Consider the following 25,213-nt stretch of genomic DNA (forward strand, 5'->3'; position numbering starts at 1 on the left):
ACAGAATAAATTAACCCAAACCAACATATAATGCAACGTGAATTCATATTTTATATCAATTACAACAAGGTACAGAAAAGGTAATGATTACACCAGTTATGTGGTGGTTTCTGTTCCAGTTAATAAAAGCCTGCAGTGAGAGAACAGATTTCAGCACAAATTGAAGGAGCAATTTCAGATTAAATGATTAAAACAAATCTATAAATATTGGAACATCATGTGTTCTTCTTTGTAACACAAATAAGTGACATGTCATAGTTCAGTCCTTTGTACAATTGTATGTTTTTCATTTTTATATATCCTTAGATTAATGCAGGGTTTTAATGAATGATTAGTGTTGCTTCGTGGTTTGATGCAGTTCTCACTTCTCTCCCCTCTAAAAGCAATCACCTGCTATTAGACCTTCAGACATATCACACACTTGAATACATTCTCAATAGCAAATAAAGGTTTAATAAATGTATTATTGGTCTATTTGTGTAAATTATTATACTACAATTGCAGTGTTCACAGCATACAAAATGGTCCTCCTCAGATGGATTTAATTTTCATTTGGATTCATAAACAACCTGGCTAATGTGAAAATCACACTGCAGGTAAAATCACTGCAGATAAGTAATATTTAAGAATCAAATCCAACAGAATCGAGATGCAAGTCTGTGTGTAACAGGATAGATTGGTTCAGGGGGGAACAAAGGTACAAGATCTGCATTGAAACAAACAGAATCCAAAGTTGAAATACTGAGATTCCACTGGTAATGTTAGTTTCAAGGCTGCATGGAAGGCTACAGATATACAGGAGACCCCTTGTGTGCGCTCTACAGCTTGGCTATAAATCCATCCCAAGGGAAAATAAAAGGCAGATGTGTTTTGTATGTGCAAAAAAAAAGAAAAACCTAAATCATGCTTTAACAATTAAACCATAGTTTATTGTACACAATTGATTTTCACCCCCATTAGTCTTAAATAAAATCTTAACAGTTTCGAAATTAAACAAAAAAATATACAGCAGTAAATTGTGATTGGACCCATGAACCAACATTGGAAAACAAAGATGTGGCTTTTAGACGGAAGCGGCTCCTTTACTTGATCCTTCCGTTGAATCAGCAGCTTGCTGTGCTTTCTGCTTCAGCACAAATTTCTGCAAACATAAATAAAAATGTCATCTTAAATTTGTAAAAGTTAAACACCACAAGTGCATACAGAAGTCAACATATACAAGAGAAATACCTTACTGTAGTATGTTTGAAACAGGAAGGTACACATTTTGGATTTCAAATATACGGATGTGTTTATCAATGATTCATGTCGGAGATTTATGAAAAACAAATGATTATGACTGGAAAGTATTTCATGAGAAAGTAGTAAAGTAAGATTAAAATGCCTTCATGTTCATGATGCTGTTATGAATGCAGGTTAAAAACAGCCGAGTATTGATATGGTTTACTAGAAACAGCTGGCAGAAACGTAATCGAGTATGATTGCGGTCAGTCATGGCTGCCCTCGTACCTCCATGTTCTGGTAGTGCTTCAGGCTGCTGCAGTGGGTTTTCTTGGCCGCCTCCTCGCTGCCATAGAACAAAGAGCAAAGCTTGCAAAAGAAGCCGGTCTTTGGGACCACAAACTCCAAACCTGCGGGGACATTACAAAACAATCATTCAAGACCACGGCCTACGTGTCTCCATAAAAAGGAGAAGCTGAAATAAAGTCATTATTGCTGATGGCCAACACTATGCCTGCCTCATAGTCCCGTTCTACATGGTTGCATTCTCCTGCTTCAAGGTGCTCCTCAGACTGTGAAGCTGTGCTGTGAGTGATCAAAGTGCTCACCAATGGGGCTTTCTGGGTCGAAGGGGGGCATCTTGAAGTTGGTGAGAAAGGGTGAGGCAGAACGGGATCGTTTGGCCTCAGGCTCCTCTGTCTCAGCTGTGACCCTCCGCTGTTTTGTCTCTTCTAAATCAAACAGCAACCGTGTTATTAGCAGAACATCCTTCAGCAAACCATGCTAGTTAATCAGAATTCAGTACTAAGATTAACAGGTGTCACACAATCAGTCCTAGGGTTAAAAAATTGCTTTACTCATAATGGTGATTTAATTCAGTGTCTGAAAAGAGGCAGAGGAATTCTCATCTGTTGTGGCTATTGTAGCCTTTTATCCATATGAAGTCTCTGCTCAAAACAAATAATAATTACAGCTCTAACAATTCACAATTGAATTCTGAGCACAGTGCATGTCAAATATTTTTACATGCGCCATCCCGTTTACCAGTCTGATCCATCCTCTTACCTTTGACTGCTGCTCTGGTTGCTGGGAACTGGTTGGTATCTGTAGGCTCCCGTTTTAACAAAGGACTCGTCGGGTTCTCGGGCTTCGTAACAAGCAGGTCCTTTGCTGGTGTGCCGTTACCAGCGCCGCTTACTGCCATGGGCTCAGAGGGCTCCGCCTTCACCTGGACCACCTCGGCCACCGTCTCCGAGGGCGCGGTCTGTATGTCTGGGTGCTCAGCCTCTGCGACAGGCTCTTGTGCTGAAGGTGTCGGACTGGGCTGCTGGACAGAGTCTCGGAGAGGTGAAACGGAGATGCTCGTACCCTGGGGTGCGGAGGGGCAGTGTGGAGTGTCCATAGGCTCGGTAACCGACTCCTCCGCCTGGCTCTCGGGCAGCTCTTCCTTCTCCTCATTTGCTGCTTTGGCAGCTCGTGGCCTGCCTCGCGCCGACTTCCTCACTGGTGTTCCTGCCAAAAGAGAGGTCTTATTAATCAATCGGCCGACACTGTAGTCCATCTCTATCCACCAAAATAACAAAAAATGAAATGCGTCAGGTTTTTAAGAGCTCACCTACAGTTAAAAGGTGTGCTTTTGGTTCTAATTCTAATAGTGGCACTACTTCATCGTTCCTAAAAGAGAAATAAAACAGCCTGAAACTAGCTCAAATACATTAGCTACTTTTCTGACACTGCACATACAGTGAGAAGAGGTTTTATGCATTTTAAACACATTCTATTCTGGTAAGCCGCCATTAGGTCAGGAATTACATTTTTAACGTTGATAGGTATTAATTCATAAGCTGCTCACCAGTGGATTGACGACCCCTCTTCTTGGGCCGGCCGGGTTTCTGCTTGGCTGGGCGCGGGGCATCCTCTTCAGGGAGTGGTTCCTCCATAGGAGGTGGCAGTTCTTCTTCCTCTCCCACCTCGTCCACAGTAACAAAGTTCATCCTGCGCAACTCCTCCAGGCCCTCCTCCTCCTCCTCCTCACAGGGAGGCTCCTCCTTCTGCTCACTGGGCTCTGCTGTGTCTGAAGGTGGGGGTGGAACTTCCTCAGGCTGGTCTAGGCTCTTCTCATTGTCTTCCTCCACCTCTTCATCACACTGCGTCTCATCCAGGGTCAGCAGAGCATGCTGAAGAAGGACACCGCAAACAACTGAGAGAACTCATTCTAAGAACAAAGTCACTGTCTACAGTTTAAGCTAAACTGAATACCAATTAGTACTATATAAGTTTCTACTTACTAGTTGGAACTGTTAAACTTGTAATTAAACATCAACCTGTGTAAAAAATAACGTGACTCTCCCATACAGATCATCACAGTGCCTACACATCATCTTTTACGTACAGTAGAAGGTACCTCAATAAAAATACAAGAAATGACTGATAAAACACATTAGGAATTTCTGCTTAGAATAGAGCTAAACCACACTCATGCCAGGCAAGCAAACATATAATGTGAAGCTCACCTCTGGAGGGAAGGCGTCCCCAGACTCATCCTGGAGTCCGAAGGGGAAGGGTTCAGTGTCAGCACTTCTGCAGCTCCCCGCCCTCTCCTCTTCCTCCTCCTCCACGATCTCATCAAGTGTGACCAGGGCCTGCAGGTCCCTCACAGCCTGCAAGAAAGGGTCCTCATCGCCTCCCACCTCGTCCACGGTCACCAGCGCTTCCGGGTCACTGACGCCTCCCAAGCCCTGACACAGCAGGTCCTCTTCATCATCATCAGGGTAGTCCTCCTCCTCCTCGCTGACTTCGTCTAGCGTCACCAGAGCGGCCGCCATGGATGCCACGGTTGCCAAGCCCGGGCTCTCGGCTGCAGCCCCTTCATCTTTCGAGGTTGCCTGTCCATCAGGCACGGAATCTTCCTGCTCTCGGACTTTTGAGATGCCTTCTATTACCGCAGAGGCGAAAGGTGCAGTCTTTAGTTCAGTTCCCCCAGACGGAGCCACAGATATACCCTGTGATTCATCTGCTGTTGAAGCTTTCTGCAGCTCTGGTACCAGATTTGCTTCCTCTGTTTTCAGAGATTTTGTTAATTCTGCCTCTGCCACTGAATTATGTTCATCTGCCAGCACAGAAGGTCCCAGCTCTGCCTCCTGAATGTGGACTGAAGCCATCAAAGACTCACTTTCAGTCTGTTGTCCTTCCTCCATCTCCTCGGGGACACTCCCGGTGCTCTCCTCCAGTTTGCCTTCAATGTCCTCTCCCATATCATTTTCATCTTCCAATTCCAGGGCAGTTTCAGCTACAGCAGCCGCAGCGGCTGCTTTGGCACGCGTCTTGCGGGCTCCTGCTTTCCCAGCTCCTTTTTTCTGTTGTTTAGGTTTAACAGCTGACGTTTTTTTCTGTGGCTTCTGGGCTGGAAGTGTGGGTTTCTTCTGCAACCGGCCTGCTGGTGACCCCGTTACCGTCACTCCAGTTCTCGGCTGCTTGGAGCGCAGGCCTGGTAGGGCTGCTGTATCCTCAGTGTTCTTGCGCTTGCCGGGACGCTCCGTGGCGGGCGTCGTGTGGTGCTGGGGTGGCATCTCTTCTCCTACAGACGGTTCGCTTTCGGGCTTCTGTTCCTGCTCCTGTGAGAGGCTGTCTGCCTCATCCCCAACCTCATCCACAGTGACAAACTCATCCAGATCAAAGGGGAACATGCCCATCATTTCATCACTTATGTCACCCGAATCAGCAGTCTTCTCTGTCTGAGAATGTAAGAGATCATACCATTAGGGATGACTAACTGCCTGACATAGGAGCCACGCTAGGTAAATACTGGGGATTTTCAGAACTGATTGAACATGCATTTCTTTTAATTAAAAAGGATTGTATTAAAGCAGACAAATATCTTCACTGTAGTAAACTGATATCAGTATTGAGGGATGTTTTCTCTGTATGTTCAATTAAAACATTGCTGGTACTCCAAGCAATGAGAGGGAAATGCAAATTTAAATAACATTCATCAACATAAATCAGGATTTTATTAACCCCCTGATCCTCCTTAAATATTGAGAAGACCACTATAATATTAATTGTGTACTTTTATCTCTTGGAAGTAGCATTAATGTGATAATCCAACATAATGCAAAAGCATCCTTAATATCTAGATTAAGCCACAACAGGAACCAACCTCACTATTGCTTAAAAAAATAAATCCAGAAAAATTACAGATTTCAGATCTTAAACCTCAAGGTATCCTTACCATCTTTTCTTCCTGTGCTTTAAAACTGCTCCTTGATGACCTGGATGATCTACCAGAGTTACAACTCTACAAAATAACAAAAATCAAATATTCAGGTTCCCAAAAAAGAAAAAGAAAAAGGTAGGCACACATTTGGAGAAAGCATTATTTTTGCATGCACTACAAGAATGACATGAAAAGCAATGAATTGATCTAATTCAAATTTTTATTAAGTCCGGTACAATTGTCAGTGATCCAAACAGTATACAAGCATAAAATAAAAACCTGTGAAGGTGAAAGATAGTTAGGTATGCAATTAAGTTATTTTCACACACGCAACCCAGTATGAAATAAGCTTGATAATTTCCTTTCAGCCACGTTTGACACCACAAGGAGTTCTAGTCTTAGTTCTCCTATATATGCAAGTTTATAGCAACCCACTCACTCACCTTTTGCTTGCTCTCCTCGCTGCTTGAGGACCTCCGTTCCCTGTCATCATGCTCCTTGCTTCGCCTGGAAACCGAACTGGGGCTGCTGGCCTGCCTGCCCCGGCGACCCCCTGCGCAGCTACCCCTACTTGCTGTACTGGGCCTGGCCACCTCTAGCTCCTCCTCCCCCAGACCTCTGCCCCTTCGTCTCAACTCTCGGTCTGGTGGCAGCTCGTCCCTCCTGCCTGCTGCCTTGCTGCCCCCCCGGCCCCGAGAAGTTTTGCTTTCTTCGCCTCCTTGAGATGGCTGCTCCCCACTGTTTTCGGCCCGCCTCAGGGAAGAGCGCATGCGGCACTCGTGAACAGCCGCCTCCAGGGCTCTCAGAATCTCCTCAGTCACCGGAGGGAAGTCCAGGGGCTTTGTGTCCACGTCCTCAAGCAGTTCAAGGGCTCCCTCTCGTCGCACCTGGGCAGGGTTCCCTGCGGGGGTTGACGGTAGTAGGCTCAGCCTCTCTGTGGGGACTTTCTCTGCTACGCTGGAGGCTGCCGTGGTGACAGAAGGCCCAGACATCTTGGTTGAAGTGTCCTTGGATACAGTGTCCGAGGAGTTCTTATCTGCGTTGGGTTTTCCAAGTGGTGCAATTGGGACTACAACTTTCGCTGGCTCCGGGCTGGTTTCTGTGACTGTTTTTACTGGAACAGAGGTATCCTGAGTCTCAACAGGCTGTCCACTGACTGCATTGACTGCAATGGCAGATTTGTCACAAACAGGGATGCTGGAGCTGCTAACCATAGGCTCTTTGAGTTCTATACTCTGGCTGCAAGAGACTACAGAACCTGCAGATTTGCTAGAAGCTTCTGGGTCATTTGCACATACTGTTTTAGAACTGTCAGGCTGAAACAGACTGTCTACTGTCATGATCTGAACCTTTCTGGCTTGGTTACTTGAAACAGATGGGTCATTAGATTCTGGACTCTTCCGATTAGTTTCTGATGTAGGCTTATTCAGTGAATCACCGAGATTTCTTGCAGTTTCCTCATTAGTTTTTTCCTGAATTGGGGTAAAAACAGGCATCTGATCCGAGGACTTATTAGCTTCCTCCTTGATAAGACTGACAACAGTAGAACTGTTCGGGCCTTCTGCAATTTCTCCATCAGATTTGCCAGCAGCAGAACAAGTTAGATTTTCCTCAACAGGAGGCGACTCACTACTTACTTCAGTGTGGCCGATGCCAGCTGGACTGCTGTGATCTTTCTTTTCTGAACCATCTATTAGCTGTTGGGCACAGGCTACTTGTTTACTTTGATCTGCTGATGATACACTGTCTTCTTTACACTGAGTAGAAGCAGGTGGCTTGCTTGCATCTTCTGTTGGGGACCGAGCATCAGGAAGGATCTGGGACACTTCCTTGTTGGCTGCCGTCTCGTCACTTGTCACCTTCAGATTCTTGTTTGTGTCAGGGAGCGACTTGCTGCTCTCAATAGTTTCAGAAGCAGAAGCGTCCACAGACTGGACTGAAAGCTGGGTTTCAATGGGAGGTGACTGCTGAGGACTTGCTGACTTTCCATCAGTTTCAGGCTGACTGGATGCTGTGGTCTCCATCTTAACAGCAGGCTCACTGGCCTTTGCAGCTCCGGCGGCAGCAGCGGAGGAGCTGGGGGGTGTGAGAGCAAGTGCAGGAGTGCTAGTGTTTACAGTTTGACCATCAGTGGGTGCTTTTTTGACAGCTGCTGAACCTGTGGGAGTCGGAGGAGTAGAAGCCACAGCAATGGGCTGGGCAGGTTTTCCTGTCCCGTGGGTGACTGCAGGTGTTGTCTGTGGCTTTCCTTGAGCTGCTGGCTTCGCCTTTAAGGAGACTGCAGCTTTCTTTGTCCCTTCTGGAGCTTTGTTTCCAGCTTTGATGCTATAATGACGTGAGAAAACATTTAGTAAGCAATTCATTATAGAGGAAATATTACAGTTCAAATTGCAAATGTAATCAATGTGTGCCAATAGTTTAAGCCAATTATGTATTTTCCAAAAAAATGTACAAGTTTAATACACAGTACATTTCTTTAAGTTCTCTGGTTGCAAATCAATCAGCCAGAGCAGAAATCACCATCATCTTCTCCAAGTCTATGCATTTAATTTTCACTAGGGTTAAATCCTCTCTACCACATTCCAATGGGCAGGTCTGATTTGTGAATAATGATGATGATTGAATATTTGCTGCCCCAAACAACAGGCTCTTCTAGCTCATCACGCTAGTCTAAGTGTCTGAATTTGGCACATTCAAAACAAAACTCCTGACGTATGCATCTAATACAAATATTGGACGTCTTATTCAGAGTGATTTTCATGGTTAGACCAATTACTTATCATACAGAGTAAACCTAAACAGGCCTTTGTTTGGGAAAGCTGGTTTATGAAGAGAATGGTAAACCGTAAGCAAACATAAGTAAACAAATTCAGATACGAAGGACAGAAATGTACCTTTTAGCTTCGGCTTTCATCTGTTTATCCTTCATGAGCTGTGAGATACAGACATTCTTATTCATTTACCATGAACAACACAAAGATACTATCAAACTAAATGTGAGTTTTGGTTTTGTCTGATATGCTTAGATTACATGTGTTATTACAAACTATAGTAATTTATCCTTTGGAAAAACTAAAGGCATTCTTTTTTGAAAACATAAGGGTGTCATTGTAAACAACTTCAGAAATGAATACATAAATTAGAAATTATCAGTAAAAGGCAAACTCATTTTGTGGGGAGTAAAAAAAAAAACAGATGTAACTATACTTAATAAAATATAAATGACTACAGATTTCAAAAGGCCTACATCATCATCTAATGGTTGCCATTTGATTGGACCACAGCAATGGAAATTAGGAGGTAGTATCAATTCAATACTAAGAGTCTGACCATACCTCCTCTTTCACAATAATTTTGGGATGCAGAGAGAAGGTGAGGGGGTGGTTCTGAATGATGCAGGGAAACTTCTTGAAACGGTAAAATACTGCCTTGGCAAAGTTGGGCGTCTTCATTTCAAAAATAATCTGTTTTAAAGAAAAACACAAAGTTAAAACAATGTAAACATCTACCGCCCAGGCAAAAGTACATAGAGGAGAATACAGAATATTAAGAAACTAAAAAGTTCCAAAAAAATTGAACACACAACATATATATTGTGCCTCAAGATTACAATTTACAGCCAGTATGCCTCAGCATTGTCTGTAAAACTGTGGTATTTAAGTATTTAAAATGGTCTTGAATAATATTTCAGATTCTTTCTAAACAAGCTGCTCTGGAAACATGTTTTGTTCCTCTAAGTCTCTACATGAAAAATGCATTGAAAAGTATTCTTACCTTGTTAGTCAGAGCAACATACTGCTTTATGGAGCCAAATTTCCTCACTAACACCTGAACTTCTGTAGCTGCACTGCGCCCATTTGGCATGTTGTAGACGATCACTAGCCTTTCCATCAGACCAGTCACATCCTGTGGATGAATCAGAACTTCAGTTTGATATTGATTCTTACTCAAAAACTGTGAAAGCATGGTCTACAACCTCAGAAAGAAAAAGGGAGTCAAAATGTCGTGTACTCACCACAGGTTTCTGCAGTCCAAGTACCTGCTTGAACAATGCCTCCTGTGGAAAAAAAAAAAGAAAATGCATATATAATTAAATAAAATCTCTCGACATGCCTTGGATCATCACTGTGTAAACTGGTAAATACTAAAGACATTACTATTTATAAGTTGTAAGCAGTGTAAAAACAGAACAGCCCCACCTGAGAATTAAGTTAAAAACTGGAAAATGTATTCATGCATTTGTATTTCAGTTCCTAATCCTTGCCAACTACTCTTCTGCACAAAGAAAAGTCTGGAGAATGTTTGTTACCGTATGAAAATAGATATTCTGAATGAAATATTCAATTCTACTGAAAGAATATCCAAAACACAAGTGTGTAGACATACACATTTCTAAGAAAGGTTATAAACTTGTTTTTTGTAAATGACAAGCATCAAAACAGAGCAAAATAAGTTAAAATAAGAGAAAAGTATTAGGACATTACTTACCGGGTCATGCAGATCAAAAGGTTTTTTTAGCTGTGTAATGGTCAGCTCAGTGTCCCTGACCTTCACAGGGATAGACTTATAAATGTTCACCATAGCTTCTGCTGACTGCATATCTGGCAGCTCCATGAAGGCCTAAATTAAATTAGAAAGACACTGATTAGAGATTAACTCTCACCAGGATGCAGCTGTGTGTGTAAATTATTAGCTCTCTATTTCAGAAACAAATTAACCTGGCTACTATAAATTCAGACCATCTTAGGCAAAGTAATAACAGCTGTTATGTTAACCATTTCTTGTCAAAAAAGCAAACGAGTATGACAATTGAATTTCCCTGCTTAAAATGTAATGTTAGCATTCTACTTGACACAAACAAAAATATATAATACAAAGGATAAGGGATATTAACTTGTTTAAATATACCATTCTATGAGAGGGCACGATGATGAGTTCTGTGGCAAAACCAAATGGTATTGCCAGTTTAGTGAGGTCACTTTCAACGTATCCAATTTCAGGAAGGCCACAGATCTGCACAACACCTTTCTTCCCCAAATCCTGGAAATACTGTAAGAACAGATGTACATATTATATTCAAAGCAGTAACAAGTATTTATGAAAGAATCAAAACAAAAAATGAAAACACAGTAGATATGCATGTTTTGGGCTATGGAATAAAAGCAACCTACCTTTTTATCTTTATTCTTCTTTGAAGTAGTATCTGTACAGTAGATAAGAACACCTGAGTTAGAAATGGAGGAACAGATTGCAGAAATGTCACAAGAAAACATTGATAAACGTTTTAGACATCTATATACACACATCTGACATATTCAGCTGTAAAAAGGCTACAATAATTCTTCACAAAATTAAAAATGACCTGGGAGTAATGAAAGTGATGGCATCTTACCTGTGTTTTTAGCAGGTGATGGCTTTGTAGTCTGTGTTGTAGTTGGAGTCTTGGCAGCAGCCATCTCTTTCCTATGAGAAACAAAGGGGGCGGGGGGGGAATACAAATATAAGGTATGAAAAATCACATCCAGGGCAGCAACAGGCCTTAAGGATCTAAAATTGTAATAAAATGGCTATCCCACTTAACTTGCATCTAATTTAACATTAATTGCTGGGGATATTTAAAAATCCAACACATACATTATCTGTTTTACCTGCATACTAGCTTGACATTGTCCTGGCTAAAGCAAAAACTTACTTTTTGATGATGGGTGTCTTCTTGGGGTCCTTTATAACCATATCCTGAAACATTAAAGCAAAGAGAACAATATGTCAATGATAACAGGGACTCAAGGTTTAATCAAGAAAATATAACAAATAAAAAATAAATAGGTAGGAATCAGCAGAGTTAAGGCAAGCATTATGCACAGAAAAATATGATTGCAATTCAGTTAATGCAGCAAAACACACTTACATTTTCTTCCAAGATGGCTTCGACTAGCTTGCCCCTTATTAACAAACGGGAACGTTTTGCAAATTCAGTCAAAGCTTTGGCTTCCTCTTCCTTTTCCATCAATACAGTTGCCTACAAAACAATCAATCTTCATAAACAATTGAGCATCAGATAATTCAATGTTAGAACATGCTATACCATGACAACTGTTATATTTCCAAAGGAGCAAATACAATTGATATATTTTTTAATTTTATTTCTGAGAACAGCTCACGAGCTTCAGTAGACAGAGCAAAAGATACCATAAACCATCTTGTAAAACTCTAAAACTCCATGTCAGAAACCATACATATTTTAAGTATATTGCATTAAGTATTTTTAGCATTCAACTATTATGCAGTGTGAATGGCTAATTTAATTCCTTAGGGAACTCCTCAAAGTATCCAACTGGGTTTGTTTGTTTAGCTTTACCTCTTCCAGAGCCTTTAAAAGCACCGTATTATTGATTTTGCCAAAGGGCTTTACAGCATCAACAACTTCTTGGTGCTTGACATCGATGGGCAAATTCTTCAGACGGACCAAATAATTGCCTGGCTGAGCACTCTTCTTCTTCACCTTAACAGTCTACAAATGGAGAACGTGGGAAAAAAAAAATTCATTATAAAGGCATCTGCAAATCGTGAAAATTAAAATATAAATTCTCTGCATACCTTACATGTCATAAACCATGACTGCTGAACAAGACTGAAACTTGGCATAATTACTTCATTTTAAAGTGTACTTTTCAGAATTTAAGGGCAGGTTCCCCACAAAGAAATAACAAATAATAAGGTGGTGCGACTGTGTGGGAAGTAACCCTGCTGAACTATCATTAATTCATTATTCTTTCTATTAGGATAAATGGCACAAGCACATAAATCGGGTGGAACTAACTTTGTTGGTGGAGTCCGATTCCTTGCTTGAGGATTTTGCTGGAGCCTTGGATGAAGATTTTGCTGCTGCTGAAGAGCTGGATTTCCCCATGGAGGAAGAGCTAGACTTGGCAACTGAAGAGCTGGATTTCCCAGATGCAGAGGATCCGTGTTTTTCTGTAGGCTCATTCTTCTTAGTGATCTTGCTGACAGATGTATTGGTCTTAGAGGAGGAAGAGGTCCCTGCCTTCTTCTTGGCCAGCTCTGCCAGGATGGCTGGAGCCAGAGACTGCATCATGGCCTCCAAAGTGGTGTTCTCAGAGACGGATAGCCCTACAAGAAACAGAAGAAATATGACAGTGTGAGCATACCGAGAAACACATAGCAAAAGGGTCAGCCCAGTGGTCATACTACCAAAAAAGGACAGCAAACTGCCCGAAGCCCGGACAGAATATATGCTTTTAATCCTTAGCCTATAACTAGATTTGAGGAGCTCATCGAACTATTCAGAAAAGCTCAGTACTCAGAAAGCTTTACATCTTTCAAAACACCCTGTGGACAGATTCTAAATTACAGTAATGCCTTTCTGCATTTTCACCATTTGATGAATCATGTGCTATTTAGAATCAAGGATTATGGTGCAGCATACATAGTAGTGTTGTCACAATACTAGAACTTCGGGCGATACTAGGTTTAGGATCACAATACTCTATACTGAAACTATACTGGATCCAGGAAACAATACTCGATACCAAAATGATACAACGACAGAAAAGTCACAGAATGACCACTGGGCTTTATTTTTCAGACACTGAACAATAAGCTAATAACTGGGTAGAAAAAACAAAATAGCCATAAAACTACAGCACCATAATGAATAACAGAACATAATATTTCTCTCACAAGCGGGTAATTTGTCAGAGCAGCAGCACTGTGTTTTCAAATTGGACTGTCTTGATCACAATAAAAATAACAAGGAAAACAAGTGTCCACGTGTGCCTCTGACAGCCTAATGCATCTAGGATTGCAGATTATGCCAGATGTGCAGAAAACCCATTCTGATTGACAGCTGGAAGCTGGAATGCATTATTTGCAAAATCTTCAAATACATTTGTCATATATGGCCATAATATGAAATGCATATGCATTACTGTAAGATCATGTATTTTCATGATGTCATTTAGACCTACATTTCTGATTTTTCATGTTGGCTAAGCAACCACATCATGACGACACAAGACATTTGACAGATGTACCAAACTGAACACATTTTCTAGTACTGCACCGTTTTTTTTTTTTTTTTTTGTATAGAAAAAGTACAGAAATGTCGGGATACCGTCCAACACTAATACATAGATGTTATTGTCATCTTAAGTGAAACCTAAGAAGAGCATATTCTTCATCTTCTACTTCTTCAGGATGTCTTTAACAGAGTCCATGGTCTTGGGCTTGTCAACTACGCTGCTGTAGTACTTGGGTTATGTTATTGGAGGAAGGCATCATCAAGCCTCTGATGGACAAAGCCATCCAGAGCAACCCTAGACCTGCTTCCCAGAAACAAGCTGGTCATTTTCAGGTTGTGTCGAGTCGTACCGGTGAGTCATAGAACCTCTGCACTCACGAAGCAAACAAAGTCCAGTGCCGACAAAGTGTGACGATTCTTTGGCCTCCTCGAATGATTCACAGAGCCATATTCCAGAGTCTTGGCCTCAGCTTTCCCTTCATTGTGCAAACAGCTGCCTCAGGTTTGGCAGAGTGCTGATTTGGGGCAAAGGGGCAGACTAAGGGGGGATGTGAAGACAAGGCTGGCCCCTCAGGCTTCATCATCAATGCTATTTTCAGAAGATTGTCTGGGTCCCCAACATTTGCAATAGAAATTGTAGCTATACTAAAGTTAAAAACTTAAACTGATGCTACAGAGCGATGTTGTTTGAAAGCATCATGTAAAATACAGAAAAAAATTAAAATACTCCCTGTTGGGAAAGTTAGAGAAAAGTTCATAGTGTAGGAGTTTGAAACTTTTTGTTTACTTACTGGTCTGAGGCCACTCCCTAGGGAAAGAGCACAATGTTCAGGGGTTCAGTGGTGCACACTATTGGATTATTATTCTTACCTGATGACTGGATGAGCTTCTTGGCCAGCCTCTCATTGCTGGAAGATCTGCATCGCCTGCGGGGGCTCACCCGACGGGAACCACGAGGGGGGGAGCGGCGCAGGTACCCGGGGCTGCGGGAGTGGGAGCGACGGGAAGGCGGGGTGCGAGACCTGCGCCGAGGGATCCAACGTGGGCTCGGGGAGCGGCTGCGCGTCCTGCTGCGGCGGTACCTGCGGGAGCTGCGGGATCGGGAGCGGGAGCGAGAGCGCCGCCCCCGTCCCCGAGAGCCAGAGCGGCCCCGGTACCGCCACGGGCTGAGGGAGTGGGACCACGAGCGGCTTCGGGAGCGGCTCCGTCTCTTCGGGCTTCGGCGCGGAGGAGTACTTTTGGACTCATTCCTGTAGGAGATGGAGAGAATAAAAAAAGTGGAGTTAAATTACTGGTAAGGACTCGGCGTTCTAAAACCTGCATGGCTGTACTACCTACATTTTTTATTCTGTATATTTGGATTAGTAGCAGATTTTTTAAGCAAGAATTTATTAAGGAGATATTTATTTCAAAAAGACATTCACCTCAAACTTGAAAAGGCCTCCGGGTTCCACTCTGGATATCTGAGGGAGAAACAAGAAAAATGTTTATGAATATTATTTCCTTTTCATTTTCTTGCTGCCATCAAAGTTTTGCAACATGACATTTCGTCCCTGCTGTCTGTAAAAGCAGTTAAAGACAAAACAAATCGCAAACAGCCTGATTTTCATCCAAATTCTGTGAGGGAAGATTAATCAAGCGTAGCAACAGAAATTGCGTATTGACACGTACTGTTTGCGTAGCCGTCTGCAGTTCTCAATATGAAGGTTGTTGTTCTGATGTTCTATCCAGTCCTGCAAACCAAAAACATGGAGACAAAGGTCATGTTACTCACTCGGGTTAACTCCTACAGCCAGAGTCAGATGCCAGTATAAGCGGTTTTCCTGTACTATTTGAGAGGAAAGTTTACAATGTCTTCAATGTCTACAACAACATGGGATTCCTGATATATACATGTGAACAGGGTAAAGCCATTTATTTAAGCTTCACTTATTGAAATACATTTTTAAAAGATGACACATACTGCTGGGATACCAAATGCAAAGTGCAGTTTGTTTTAATAAGAAAGACAAATTATCCTGTTGTGTAGTTTAGCAATATGCAAAGATATTGTTTCAGATACATTGTTTAACATTGTTGCCTTTGTATGTAAAATAACATACCATTTGTAAAGGATTCTACAACATCAAATCCATGCTAGCAAAACTTTAAAAATATATTTTGCAACATATTAAACCATGGCTATTAAAACTAATCCAATTACTCTGCAAGTATCACAGGCAAATTCTGCTTTAAAATGTGTTAAAAGGCAACATTAATCATTTGTGTGTCAAAGTATATTGAACCAAACCAGCTGAAAAGAAAATTAATACAAACATGAATCCTGATTAATCCAGCAACAGGTCTAATCATAGGTCAATTCAGAAAATAAACTCTAAAGCTCCATCCACACTTACTGCTGACACAAATGTAATTACTCATGTTGCACAAGGAAAATAACAATCTGTGATATACTTGAACAATTAAAGTTTAAAAAAGAAAATGAAATTATACAGTTTTAAACGGACAACTATATAAAATGTGAACACTGGAATTATTCAATCAGAATTTAAGATTGTTGTTGGTTTATTCCTTTAGGCCTTAGGTGTGTGTGTGTGTGTGTGTGTGTGTGTGTGGGGGGGTGTATGATATAGCCTACACACACAAACACACAATGAAAATCTCACCAATTGCTTAATTTAAGTAGTGAAAATTGATTAACCCTGCCAATATTTGAAAAAGCAGTAGGGAGATCAATGGGCAATTACATTGTGTGGTTTATCAGCAATGAAATAAAAATCAATGCAAATATTTTTGCTGACAGACCGATGGGGAAATTGACTGACATCGTTTTAAAACCGTTTAGTGTCCAACAGAACTTGAGCCACTACCTTACTTCCAGACTATCTTCTTTAATGTAGATTCTTGTTCTTGATTATTCTTGAACTTGAAGTTTGTCTTCTGTTCATTTTTCAGTCTTGGCAGAGAACAGCTCCAGTGGCTTTAAATCTTCCTTAGAATAGTAAATCTGAAGTAAAACTGAGCTGGAGGCGATATACTGTTTCCCATGAACTATAGTCCTTTCTAATTGGCTCTTTAATTTTCTATTATAATGCTGTAAATGCATTTAGGGTAGAATGTATTCATTCATTTTTAATATCAGGAAAGTATGGAAGTAACATCTTTAAAATGACCCACAGTCTTCCTTCCACTGGATTCCTTTGATTACTTCTTGATCATTTCCTCTTTCTTCTTCCTGATGGAGTTTCAGTCAGGTCCACCTTGCTGAATCAAAACCACAGCAAAGCACTTCAACTTCAATCTTCTTTGGTTTTGTGACAATGAAATTTAAAAGTAAAAAAAAAAAAAAATCCTAATACAGCACTTAGGCAAGTAGCTGTACCACAGTAGCTTGAAAAGTGTCTCTGTACATTAGATTGAACATCACTTGGCAAACTAATCCAAGATCAAATACTCAATGGAGGGGTGGAATATATTTGTTTTAACTGCCTTCTATAAATGTACCAATTAAATAAAAACGTCAAAAATGAATAGTAGCAGCTCTCCAGGTAGACAAGATAAGTATATATGGTCTAGAGTGTAGACCAAGGCACGAGTCTGGTCTCAAAGACCAACTGGTGGGTGAAAGTTCGGATGTAATCCAGGCTGAAGTAACACTTCTGTACAGGATGAACAGAGTTTGAAACATGATAGAACTGGCCTTTGGCATCCCTTTCAGACCCTGTCAAATCATCCTTCGTTCCATGTTGGTTATTAAAGGATAAGTGAATTAAGCACTAATGACTGCCAAGCAAAGTTAGCTGATTTGATTTGTATATTTCTGTGTTTGAGACTCAATAAAGCAAAAGTCAGTGTTAATAATCAAAGCAAGTTGATTTGTTTTTTTATCTTTTATTCATTTCCGTATGGGTGGGCTTGAGAAGAACAGGAGACGGCAGGATGATGCAATGTCAAGACATTTTCTAATAACTTTTTTTCTGCAAGAAAATAACTCTCAGAGTTCAGCACCTGTTTTCTTTTCATTTTTATTACTTTGCACCTGGGAGATTTTAAGTGTGGCAACATCATGAATACCGGTTATTCTAGGGTTCTCATCTTCACTGACAGTTCTAGAGTAGTATAGCAGCTGTCCTTTCAACAGAGAGGACAAAATAATTGTATCTAATAATACATTGAGTTCCTACATACAGATCCAAATAAAGGTTAACTCGCAGAGACGAGTACAGGACACCAAGCAAGTCCAGTTTCATAACAGGTAAACAAACAAAAAATGGAAAGCAAACACTCACCTTTATCAGCATACATTCTACGTTACACAGAGAACATGTATGGGGAAAGATTCTTGGGGAGGCTGCGTAGTAATCGTTCATCATGGTTGGAGTCGGCAGTCTCTTCATAGCGGAGGCATCACCGTGTGGGAATGATGGAACCCAGGCGGGTTTGGGTGCAGAGTAGCCCGGTTTTGCCACTCCACTGCTTTCAACCAGATTGACTAGATTGGGTCTTGTACCATGAGGAGCAGTGGTTCTGTTGGAAGCAGCCTGCTTGTCTGAAGTGGGATCTCTCACGCTGCTCAGGGTCTTGGCATTACTGCTGTGCTGCTGCTTACTCACATCCATCTGTAGTTTCTTAGGCAGGCTGCAAGATGCAGCACGCTTGGACTCACTTGAAAAGGATGGACTGGAGACCACCGCATCCATCGCAAATTTGGAAGGCATGCTGGTTGGAGCTCCTGTGGAAGCAAAATTAGACTTGGTCGTGTCTTTCGTCAGCTGCTCCCGTTTGAAAGTCTCTGAGCTGCCCTCGGAATAGCCAAACTTGCTTGAGTGTCCATAGTCTATGACTTTGCTTTGGCGAGGTTCACTGCTGAGGTGTTCTTGGGCACCAGGGGAGGGTCGGGAATGTTCTAAATCGCCAAAATTGCGTTTCGCCTTCCTGACCCTGATATCCCGTAAAATGAAGGGCAGATTGTCTGGGGTGAGCTGCTCATCCGGGTAGTGGCTCAGCAGTTCCAAGTCCTCGTTGGACAGCCCAAAGCTGGCGAGGATACTGGTGGCACTCTCAGTGGTGTATCTGGTCTGCCGCCGCTCTGCAGGCATCGGTACAGGATGGCTCTCTGAAGGCCCCCTTGCTCCTCCGGCTTGCATCCTCTCTGCAGGATTTCCATACCCCAGGGATGAGAACATCTTAGTTGCCTGAGCTTGTTGTGGGACCACTTGAGTAGCAAAGAGCTTGGTCGGTGGATTCTGGTAGGCTGACCAGTCGGGGGTGCGTTCTTCAGTCCTGGCAGAGAGCCTCTGACCGGAAAATCCTGATCCTGGGGATAGTACATCTTCCCTGGATTCCTTCCTCAGCCGAGGGTCAAGCTTCTGCTGCTGTAGCACTTGGTTCAGCATTCGTACCTCTTCTCGGGCTCCGCGGATATGCAGGTCTATTGAGGACTCTATATCTGGGGGCAGAGGGGGGTTGCGCTGGGGCATCTGGAAGCTCATCTGCTGAGGCATCATTTGTGACATTATTCCTGTGGATGTCATACCTTGAGGGCCTAAGCATCCACCACCCATATCCATTCCAGGGGGAGCATTCATACCAAACTGGTTGGAAACCATGGGTCTCTGGCCAGGGAAGGCACCTCGAGGGTTGTACATTGGGTGGGACATGGTGACCTTCAGAAGGTTCAGTAGGGACAAAGCAGGCGCAGTGTGGTTACCAGAGGCGACCGCGTTCAACTGGTGCAGGGCCAGCTGAGTCTTAATCTGGGCCAGCTGCACAGACGGAGGACCCAAAAGTAGTGGGCTCCCAATGCCAAAGTTCAAGGAATTCGCAACAGGCACACAACTTTCCAAGAACAATGCAAAGCTGAAAGTTAAAAAACACAAACAGGATTATTGACTCTCCTCTCATTTCCCAGTTACCACAGGCAAGAAGAACTTCTGTCAATCCGATTCAAGAGGCAGGCTTTTGTTATTCATATTATTAATAATTGTTTTTTAATGTATCATTTTTATTTGTGAAAAAGGAAAGAAAAGGGGAAAGAAAAAAATGAAAAAGGATAGACATGACAGCAATGAGATAACCCTGATTGGGGGAAAATACATGGATTTTATCGATACAGCTTGTGCATTTTTAACATTTCCAATTTCAAACCATAAAAGCAATGTCAGAACAGAAAAGCATTAGGCGTAACCCTGGCTGATATGGATACCAGACCTGGGCTCAAATGCACTTAATTTAGGCATATCCTAAAATAAACATTGCCTATATTAAATAATGGAAATGATTCAGATAATTCAAATGCATTTTAAATACTATTCAATCTGCAAAGGTTATATTCACCTATGTGATGCCCATTTATCAGAGAAGACAAGTAAACTGCATGTATTGCTATGCATTCAATTTCATTGCATTTGTTTTTCTCCTTCTCAATCCTTGAAGTATCAAGGCATGATTGTTTATGCAACAAGGTGGGAAATGTCAACTGTGCCAAATTAATACAAAATTGTTACCATCAATTGTCTGTTGTACTGAAGTATTTAAATGCATTGTGTAAGATAATTTTTATATTTGTAATGATAGTGAAGACATTGCATTCCAGTAGATTTAGCAAAAGTCTAAATGTATCATTTGAGTCCAGGTCTGATACATAGCCTACGATCTGGTATTTTTACCCTTTCCATAGAATAAGTATACAACAGTGAAGCTTTGAGATAAAGAAAGCAAAGTCAGAAATGGACCTGATGCGACATTTAAAACATTGTATGGCTTGGTGTTGTTTTGGCATACAGTAATAATAGACTGCCAAACATTTACACTTTTTTAAATAGTTCTGACTTTTAAGGTAACCCTGAGGATTTAAAAATGCTTTGATTTCACCATCATATTTACTGTTCTATGCATGTTTTCTCCAGTTCTATAATTCGCTATAGACAAAACATTTAATACACACGAGGATGCATCCATTCTGTTAGACTCCTATTTTTATACATTTCAAACAAATGAATGTAAGGTTGAACCGAACAAAATACTCAGCAGTTATCAAATCTCCTTGGCATGTTGGCAGGAGTACTAGATTCATCAAACCACTAGTAATCCACACAATATTTTCATTCTAACAGACTGTACATTTTCATGAGTGTCAGAGACTATCATGGTTAATAGTCTACATCTAATCTTGTAATTTAAAGGATGCCCATACACTTATCAATTGATTGTGTGTCAGGATCCCCAAATAAATGATTGTGACATTATATTTGTCCATGAAAAATAAAAATACATTCTCAAGGGCAATTTTAAACAATTTATATTTGTAAACATTTCAGAGGAAATCTGAATAATTATTTTTTCCTAACTAAAAGCATCATGGAATATAATTGTGCACAGAAAAAAGCAATCTAGTTGAAGTCAATTTGAATAAGAATATTCTAATCTAAAACATTGCTGTATCTGGTTAAGAGATAGCAAGGTCATGTACTATGATGCTTTAGGTACTTTCAGGAAGAGCACATTTTGATGGCCTCTGAAATAATGTGCTTGTTTCACTCAGTACATTACTTGGTAAATTGCCCTACGGAATACAATTTCCTGGAAAATATCAAAACCTATTAAATATTTTGGGGAACATGGCAAGTAAGCAACATTGATACATTTATTAAAGTCTTTTAATCACTTCGAAATCACAAATTTCAATAAGCTACCTAAAAAACCCATGTTTATTCATTTTGTATTCAATAAATTGCATCATATTGAGACCAGTCCCTGATACACCACCCAAAATAAAGAACATTTGCCAAAGCTATCTGTAAGCAGAGATAACTAGGAAAGTGAGGGGGGTGAAATAATATTGTATTAATGTTTATATAAAGCAAACATGTAGGCTAAATATTAATCCTTAAAAATAACAATAAAGTCAGGTTGCTGTGACTGCAACAGTGCATAGAGAAAATAATTTTGCAATGGCTTTCTAAGGGGTCTCAGACTCGGCAAGGCCCACACTCATTATTGCCAAGAAGATCTAACAGATTTGTGATTAACAAAAACTAAATCTTGATGAGGTTATGCTGCTAAAAATATATATAATCTTCCAACATCTTTTGATAAAATAAATATCTACATTAGATCAGAAAAGCAGATTACTTGATTACAGTTTTAAAGATGGAAATATACCACTGAATAAACACCAACAAAGGCCTTAAAAATTAAAGTTAGGAGCAAAAGTGTACTTTATGTGCTCTTCTCTTTTGGATTAAGAGAATGTACCTTAAGCAAATCTCTTTAACACGGTTGAACAACCTAGAAAAATACCAACTATGCTTCATTTGAACACTGCTTTGATTGTCAAACCAAAATGACATAGTAGAACAGTGGTCTCCATGGCATTGTGAGCTAGTGCTTTGATTGGCTGGATCAGGCCGCCCAGTGTGAGGTCAGCTGGGCATTGGAAATGCAGTCTTTGTGGAACATGAAGGTTCCTGTATTTTTCATGAACTTCCATTTATCAAAAGACATTTTTCACCACAATGTTCACATCCAAGTTCCACTGCAACCGCATGTATATATTCTTAATGAAACCATGAACAGTCATAAGATTGATTCTGTATTTGGTCAATTTATATTTATAATCAGAGATTAACAAAGTCAAGAAGTTATTTTTTCAATCAACAATTAGCCTATAATTTAAAACACAAAAAATGAAGAGTGCAAGTGCAGTTCTGAGTATCAAGCAGTTAGTACAGATGTGGATGAGAACGCTACACTTTTAGCATTAAGAGAATATTTGGAAAGCAAGAAAGGAAGCTGAATTTTTAAATTGAATAAATTCCATATATATGCATGTGTGCACATTTAATTTTCAAGTTAATTCAGCAATTTAACCATGCTTGCATTCCCTGTCACACAAGCAATCATTTATCACTGAACATAGTAAAAAACTTGCCTACTAAAGACATGCAAGAGAAACTAAATAACAATACTGAATTATTTTGGACCCAAGTACACATTTATGTCCAAGTATTGTATGGAATGGAAGTTGGGTATTTTTTCCCATGACTTTAATCTAACCCTTTTCATACCAACCTAGTTAGAGGTTACTAGAGGTATGTTAGGATCCTGAACAAGATCTTTGGCCACCATTTGGCATATATACATCTCATATGTCAATAAGATCTTTTGTTTGGCGTCTGAAATGTTCAACCTATTTCATGTCACATTCCATGTTTGTCCTATTGCCTACTGACAGTAATCCAAAACCCTTTTTTTTTTTTTCCATTCTTAATTGCCAAGCTTGCTACAGACCCAGCACAGTCAGAACATATCAACAGCACGGCACATAATGTAGATTAAGCCATGTACAATGCAAGATGCTGCAGAACACTATGTAAGAACATTGAGGATAGCATTGCCACATTGCATCTCACACAATATGGGTTGTTTGTTTTTTGAGGTACGACATGAAGTCCGAAATTACGGCAAGATATTTTAACATACTGATACAGTGTGGAATTACAGTAGTGTATTTGTTTCCAGTTCAAATTACAAGCTATATCATAAAGCCAACCTTGAAGACATGTTAGAATGGTACTGTACAATGATTAATTATAATACTTAATGCTCGTATACTGGCTGTAACTCTGTAACCGTATTATGAATTTTGGTCTTTCAACATCAACACCTGCAAAGCTTTAAAGAACTCAGAAATTAGTAATACATAAAGAAATTGATATGGGTGAAAAGAGACTGAGTGTGAGGTAAAGAAATATGATTTTATTTATTTTAAATGTAGCTCATGAATTTGTAGACATTTCTTAAAACTCAAACTAGCCCACTGCATAGTCTAGTCTTGTAGAGTAAACAATAACATTTGGGCTTTCTTTCATCATTTCACCAGTTCACACCATGGAAGTGAACATTTCATAGACGACAAACACTATGAAAAAAAAAATGCAGAAGAGCAGGTTTAATTCAACAAAAACCCAGACACTATTTGACAAAGAAACTAATTATAATGAATGATATAGCATGGCTATGCAGTTGTTACAAAGGGAGATGAGAGGGTTGGAGAAAAAAAATTGAACGTATTAAACATAAACCTATGAACTACATATTTGTACAAAAACAGGTTTGGGACCTTAGGTCATGGTATAAAGTATTCCTCTATTTCAGGAGTGCATATTTTTAATAAGGAACACACAAGGTCCATGCCCATCACCACAGCTCATATATATCAGATTAATTTGTGTTATATACAATTATTCTCGTTACACTGACATCTGAGCCCCATGAAGAAAAATAATTTCAATGAAGATATTTTTTATTCATATTTGATTGTGACTCATTCATTCGCAGGCTGGATGGAGTATGTTGTGCGCCCCTGCTTTATACTATTAATCCATGATTACAAACAAAAGTAAAACAAGAAACATTGATGGGTCAAACTCTGTACAATGCTAAAGATGTAATGTACTGCTTAATCAATGTAGTGTAACGTTGAACACATTAATCTATCGGTGTGCTGCATAAACCATTCTAATTCTCTCTCCAAAAAACAAAACAAACAAAAAAACACTAGCATTTTCCTTTCTATTATTATATTTATGCTGGTTATGTAAAGTAACATATTCAAATGGCGTATCTGCATAACTAAGTTTCAAATCTGAACATCCTTAACACCGTGCAAAGCATTTCAGAACTGAACTTTCCATTCAGAACGCCATGGAAGCAAAAATAACATTCGAGTAGGAAAATTCCACAGGAAGCAAAACATCAAATCCAGACCAACTACCTCTGGCACCGTAGAGAGCTAGCACCGTCCATAACCCGCAACATGAAGTGGGAACAATGGTACTTTGGTTTCATTGATCTGAAAGTTTGATAATGTACAGCAGCAGAGGAACAACTACACATTAGAGCTACTATAAAGGTATGAAGATGTTCAATTAGTGCAATTGTTTAAAGTACAGAAAAAAGATCAGATCCGCGTTATACAAAGGCGGCGAAGCGCAAATCAAGTGATCTTAACCCAATTTAATTGTTTTCGTATTTTGAAAGGAAAATCAGAAGAGCATTTGTTGTTTGCGGGGTGTGTGTATATATATGTATACATACAAACACACGTTTGTGTCTTATTGATTATACATATACACACCCCATACTCTGTGTACCATGTCACAATGCTTTTTTCTCAACTTCAAGCTACGTCCAGAGGTGACACTTGAATTCATGAGAACAAAATCCTGCAAATAACAATACATCCCCAGTACATGTGCGTGCGATTCCCGGCCTAATTCAGGCAAACACTCCAGAAACTGCGACATTGTATCGCAGTTCATTTTTTTGGTTCATTCTTTACCAAAGTTATATTGACGTGTTACACTTTCCCTAGTTCTACTCAAATGACTATTGACGTTGTGCATTGAGCAGGCCCGACTACAATCACCAACTCTCTCAATTTCCCTCTTGTGTCTCCGCAGTGCATCGGCCATCTTGGCTTTTTTGCAGATGCTACCTGAGATGATGTATTTATGAAACAGGATGGTGATTTATCAGCACAAAACATCAGTAAAACCACAATACAATGGCACAGCTTTACGTCCTACCTTGTTAGTAGTATGTATTTTGTAGATTACTCAGTTTTAGAGAGGAAGATTATGAGACCTTCATGGCGAAAGAAAACGCAATCCCGTTCTCGTTCCGCCGTTTCCCCCACAGCACAGGACATTCAGACCCAGCTAGTTGATCGT

General features: G+C 40.4%; 1 protein-coding gene across 2 annotated transcripts; it reads right to left on the minus strand.

Moving 5' to 3' along the window:
• Positions 1-907: 907 nt before the first annotated feature.
• Positions 908-25,213, minus strand: znf638 (zinc finger protein 638). 2 transcript variants are annotated; one of them, XM_066718341.1, is made up of 25 exons: positions 25,070-25,213; positions 17,768-19,337; positions 15,150-15,211; positions 14,903-14,941; positions 14,349-14,728; positions 12,258-12,568; positions 11,796-11,948; positions 11,346-11,456; positions 11,130-11,173; positions 10,830-10,900; positions 10,609-10,640; positions 10,346-10,486; positions 9,926-10,057; positions 9,453-9,494; positions 9,212-9,343; positions 8,773-8,901; positions 8,332-8,369; positions 5,881-7,762; positions 5,453-5,518; positions 3,735-4,955; positions 3,074-3,398; positions 2,287-2,733; positions 1,830-1,952; positions 1,510-1,631; positions 908-1,141 (listed from the first exon to the last, which is right to left on the minus strand). In XM_066718341.1, the coding sequence occupies exons 2-25, from the start codon at positions 19,136-19,138 to the stop codon at positions 1,064-1,066; spliced, it is 7,452 nt and encodes a 2,483-aa protein (XP_066574438.1). In that variant the 5' UTR covers positions 19,139-19,337; positions 25,070-25,213; the 3' UTR covers positions 908-1,063. The 2 variants fall into 2 exon arrangements, with proteins under 2 accessions (XP_066574438.1, XP_066574437.1); XM_066718340.1 differs by having other exon boundaries at positions 10,609-10,661.

The sequence above is a fragment of the Amia ocellicauda genome, chromosome 12, assembly GCF_036373705.1.
Source record: "Amia ocellicauda isolate fAmiCal2 chromosome 12, fAmiCal2.hap1, whole genome shotgun sequence".
Classification (NCBI taxonomy): domain Eukaryota; kingdom Metazoa; phylum Chordata; class Actinopteri; order Amiiformes; family Amiidae; genus Amia; species Amia ocellicauda.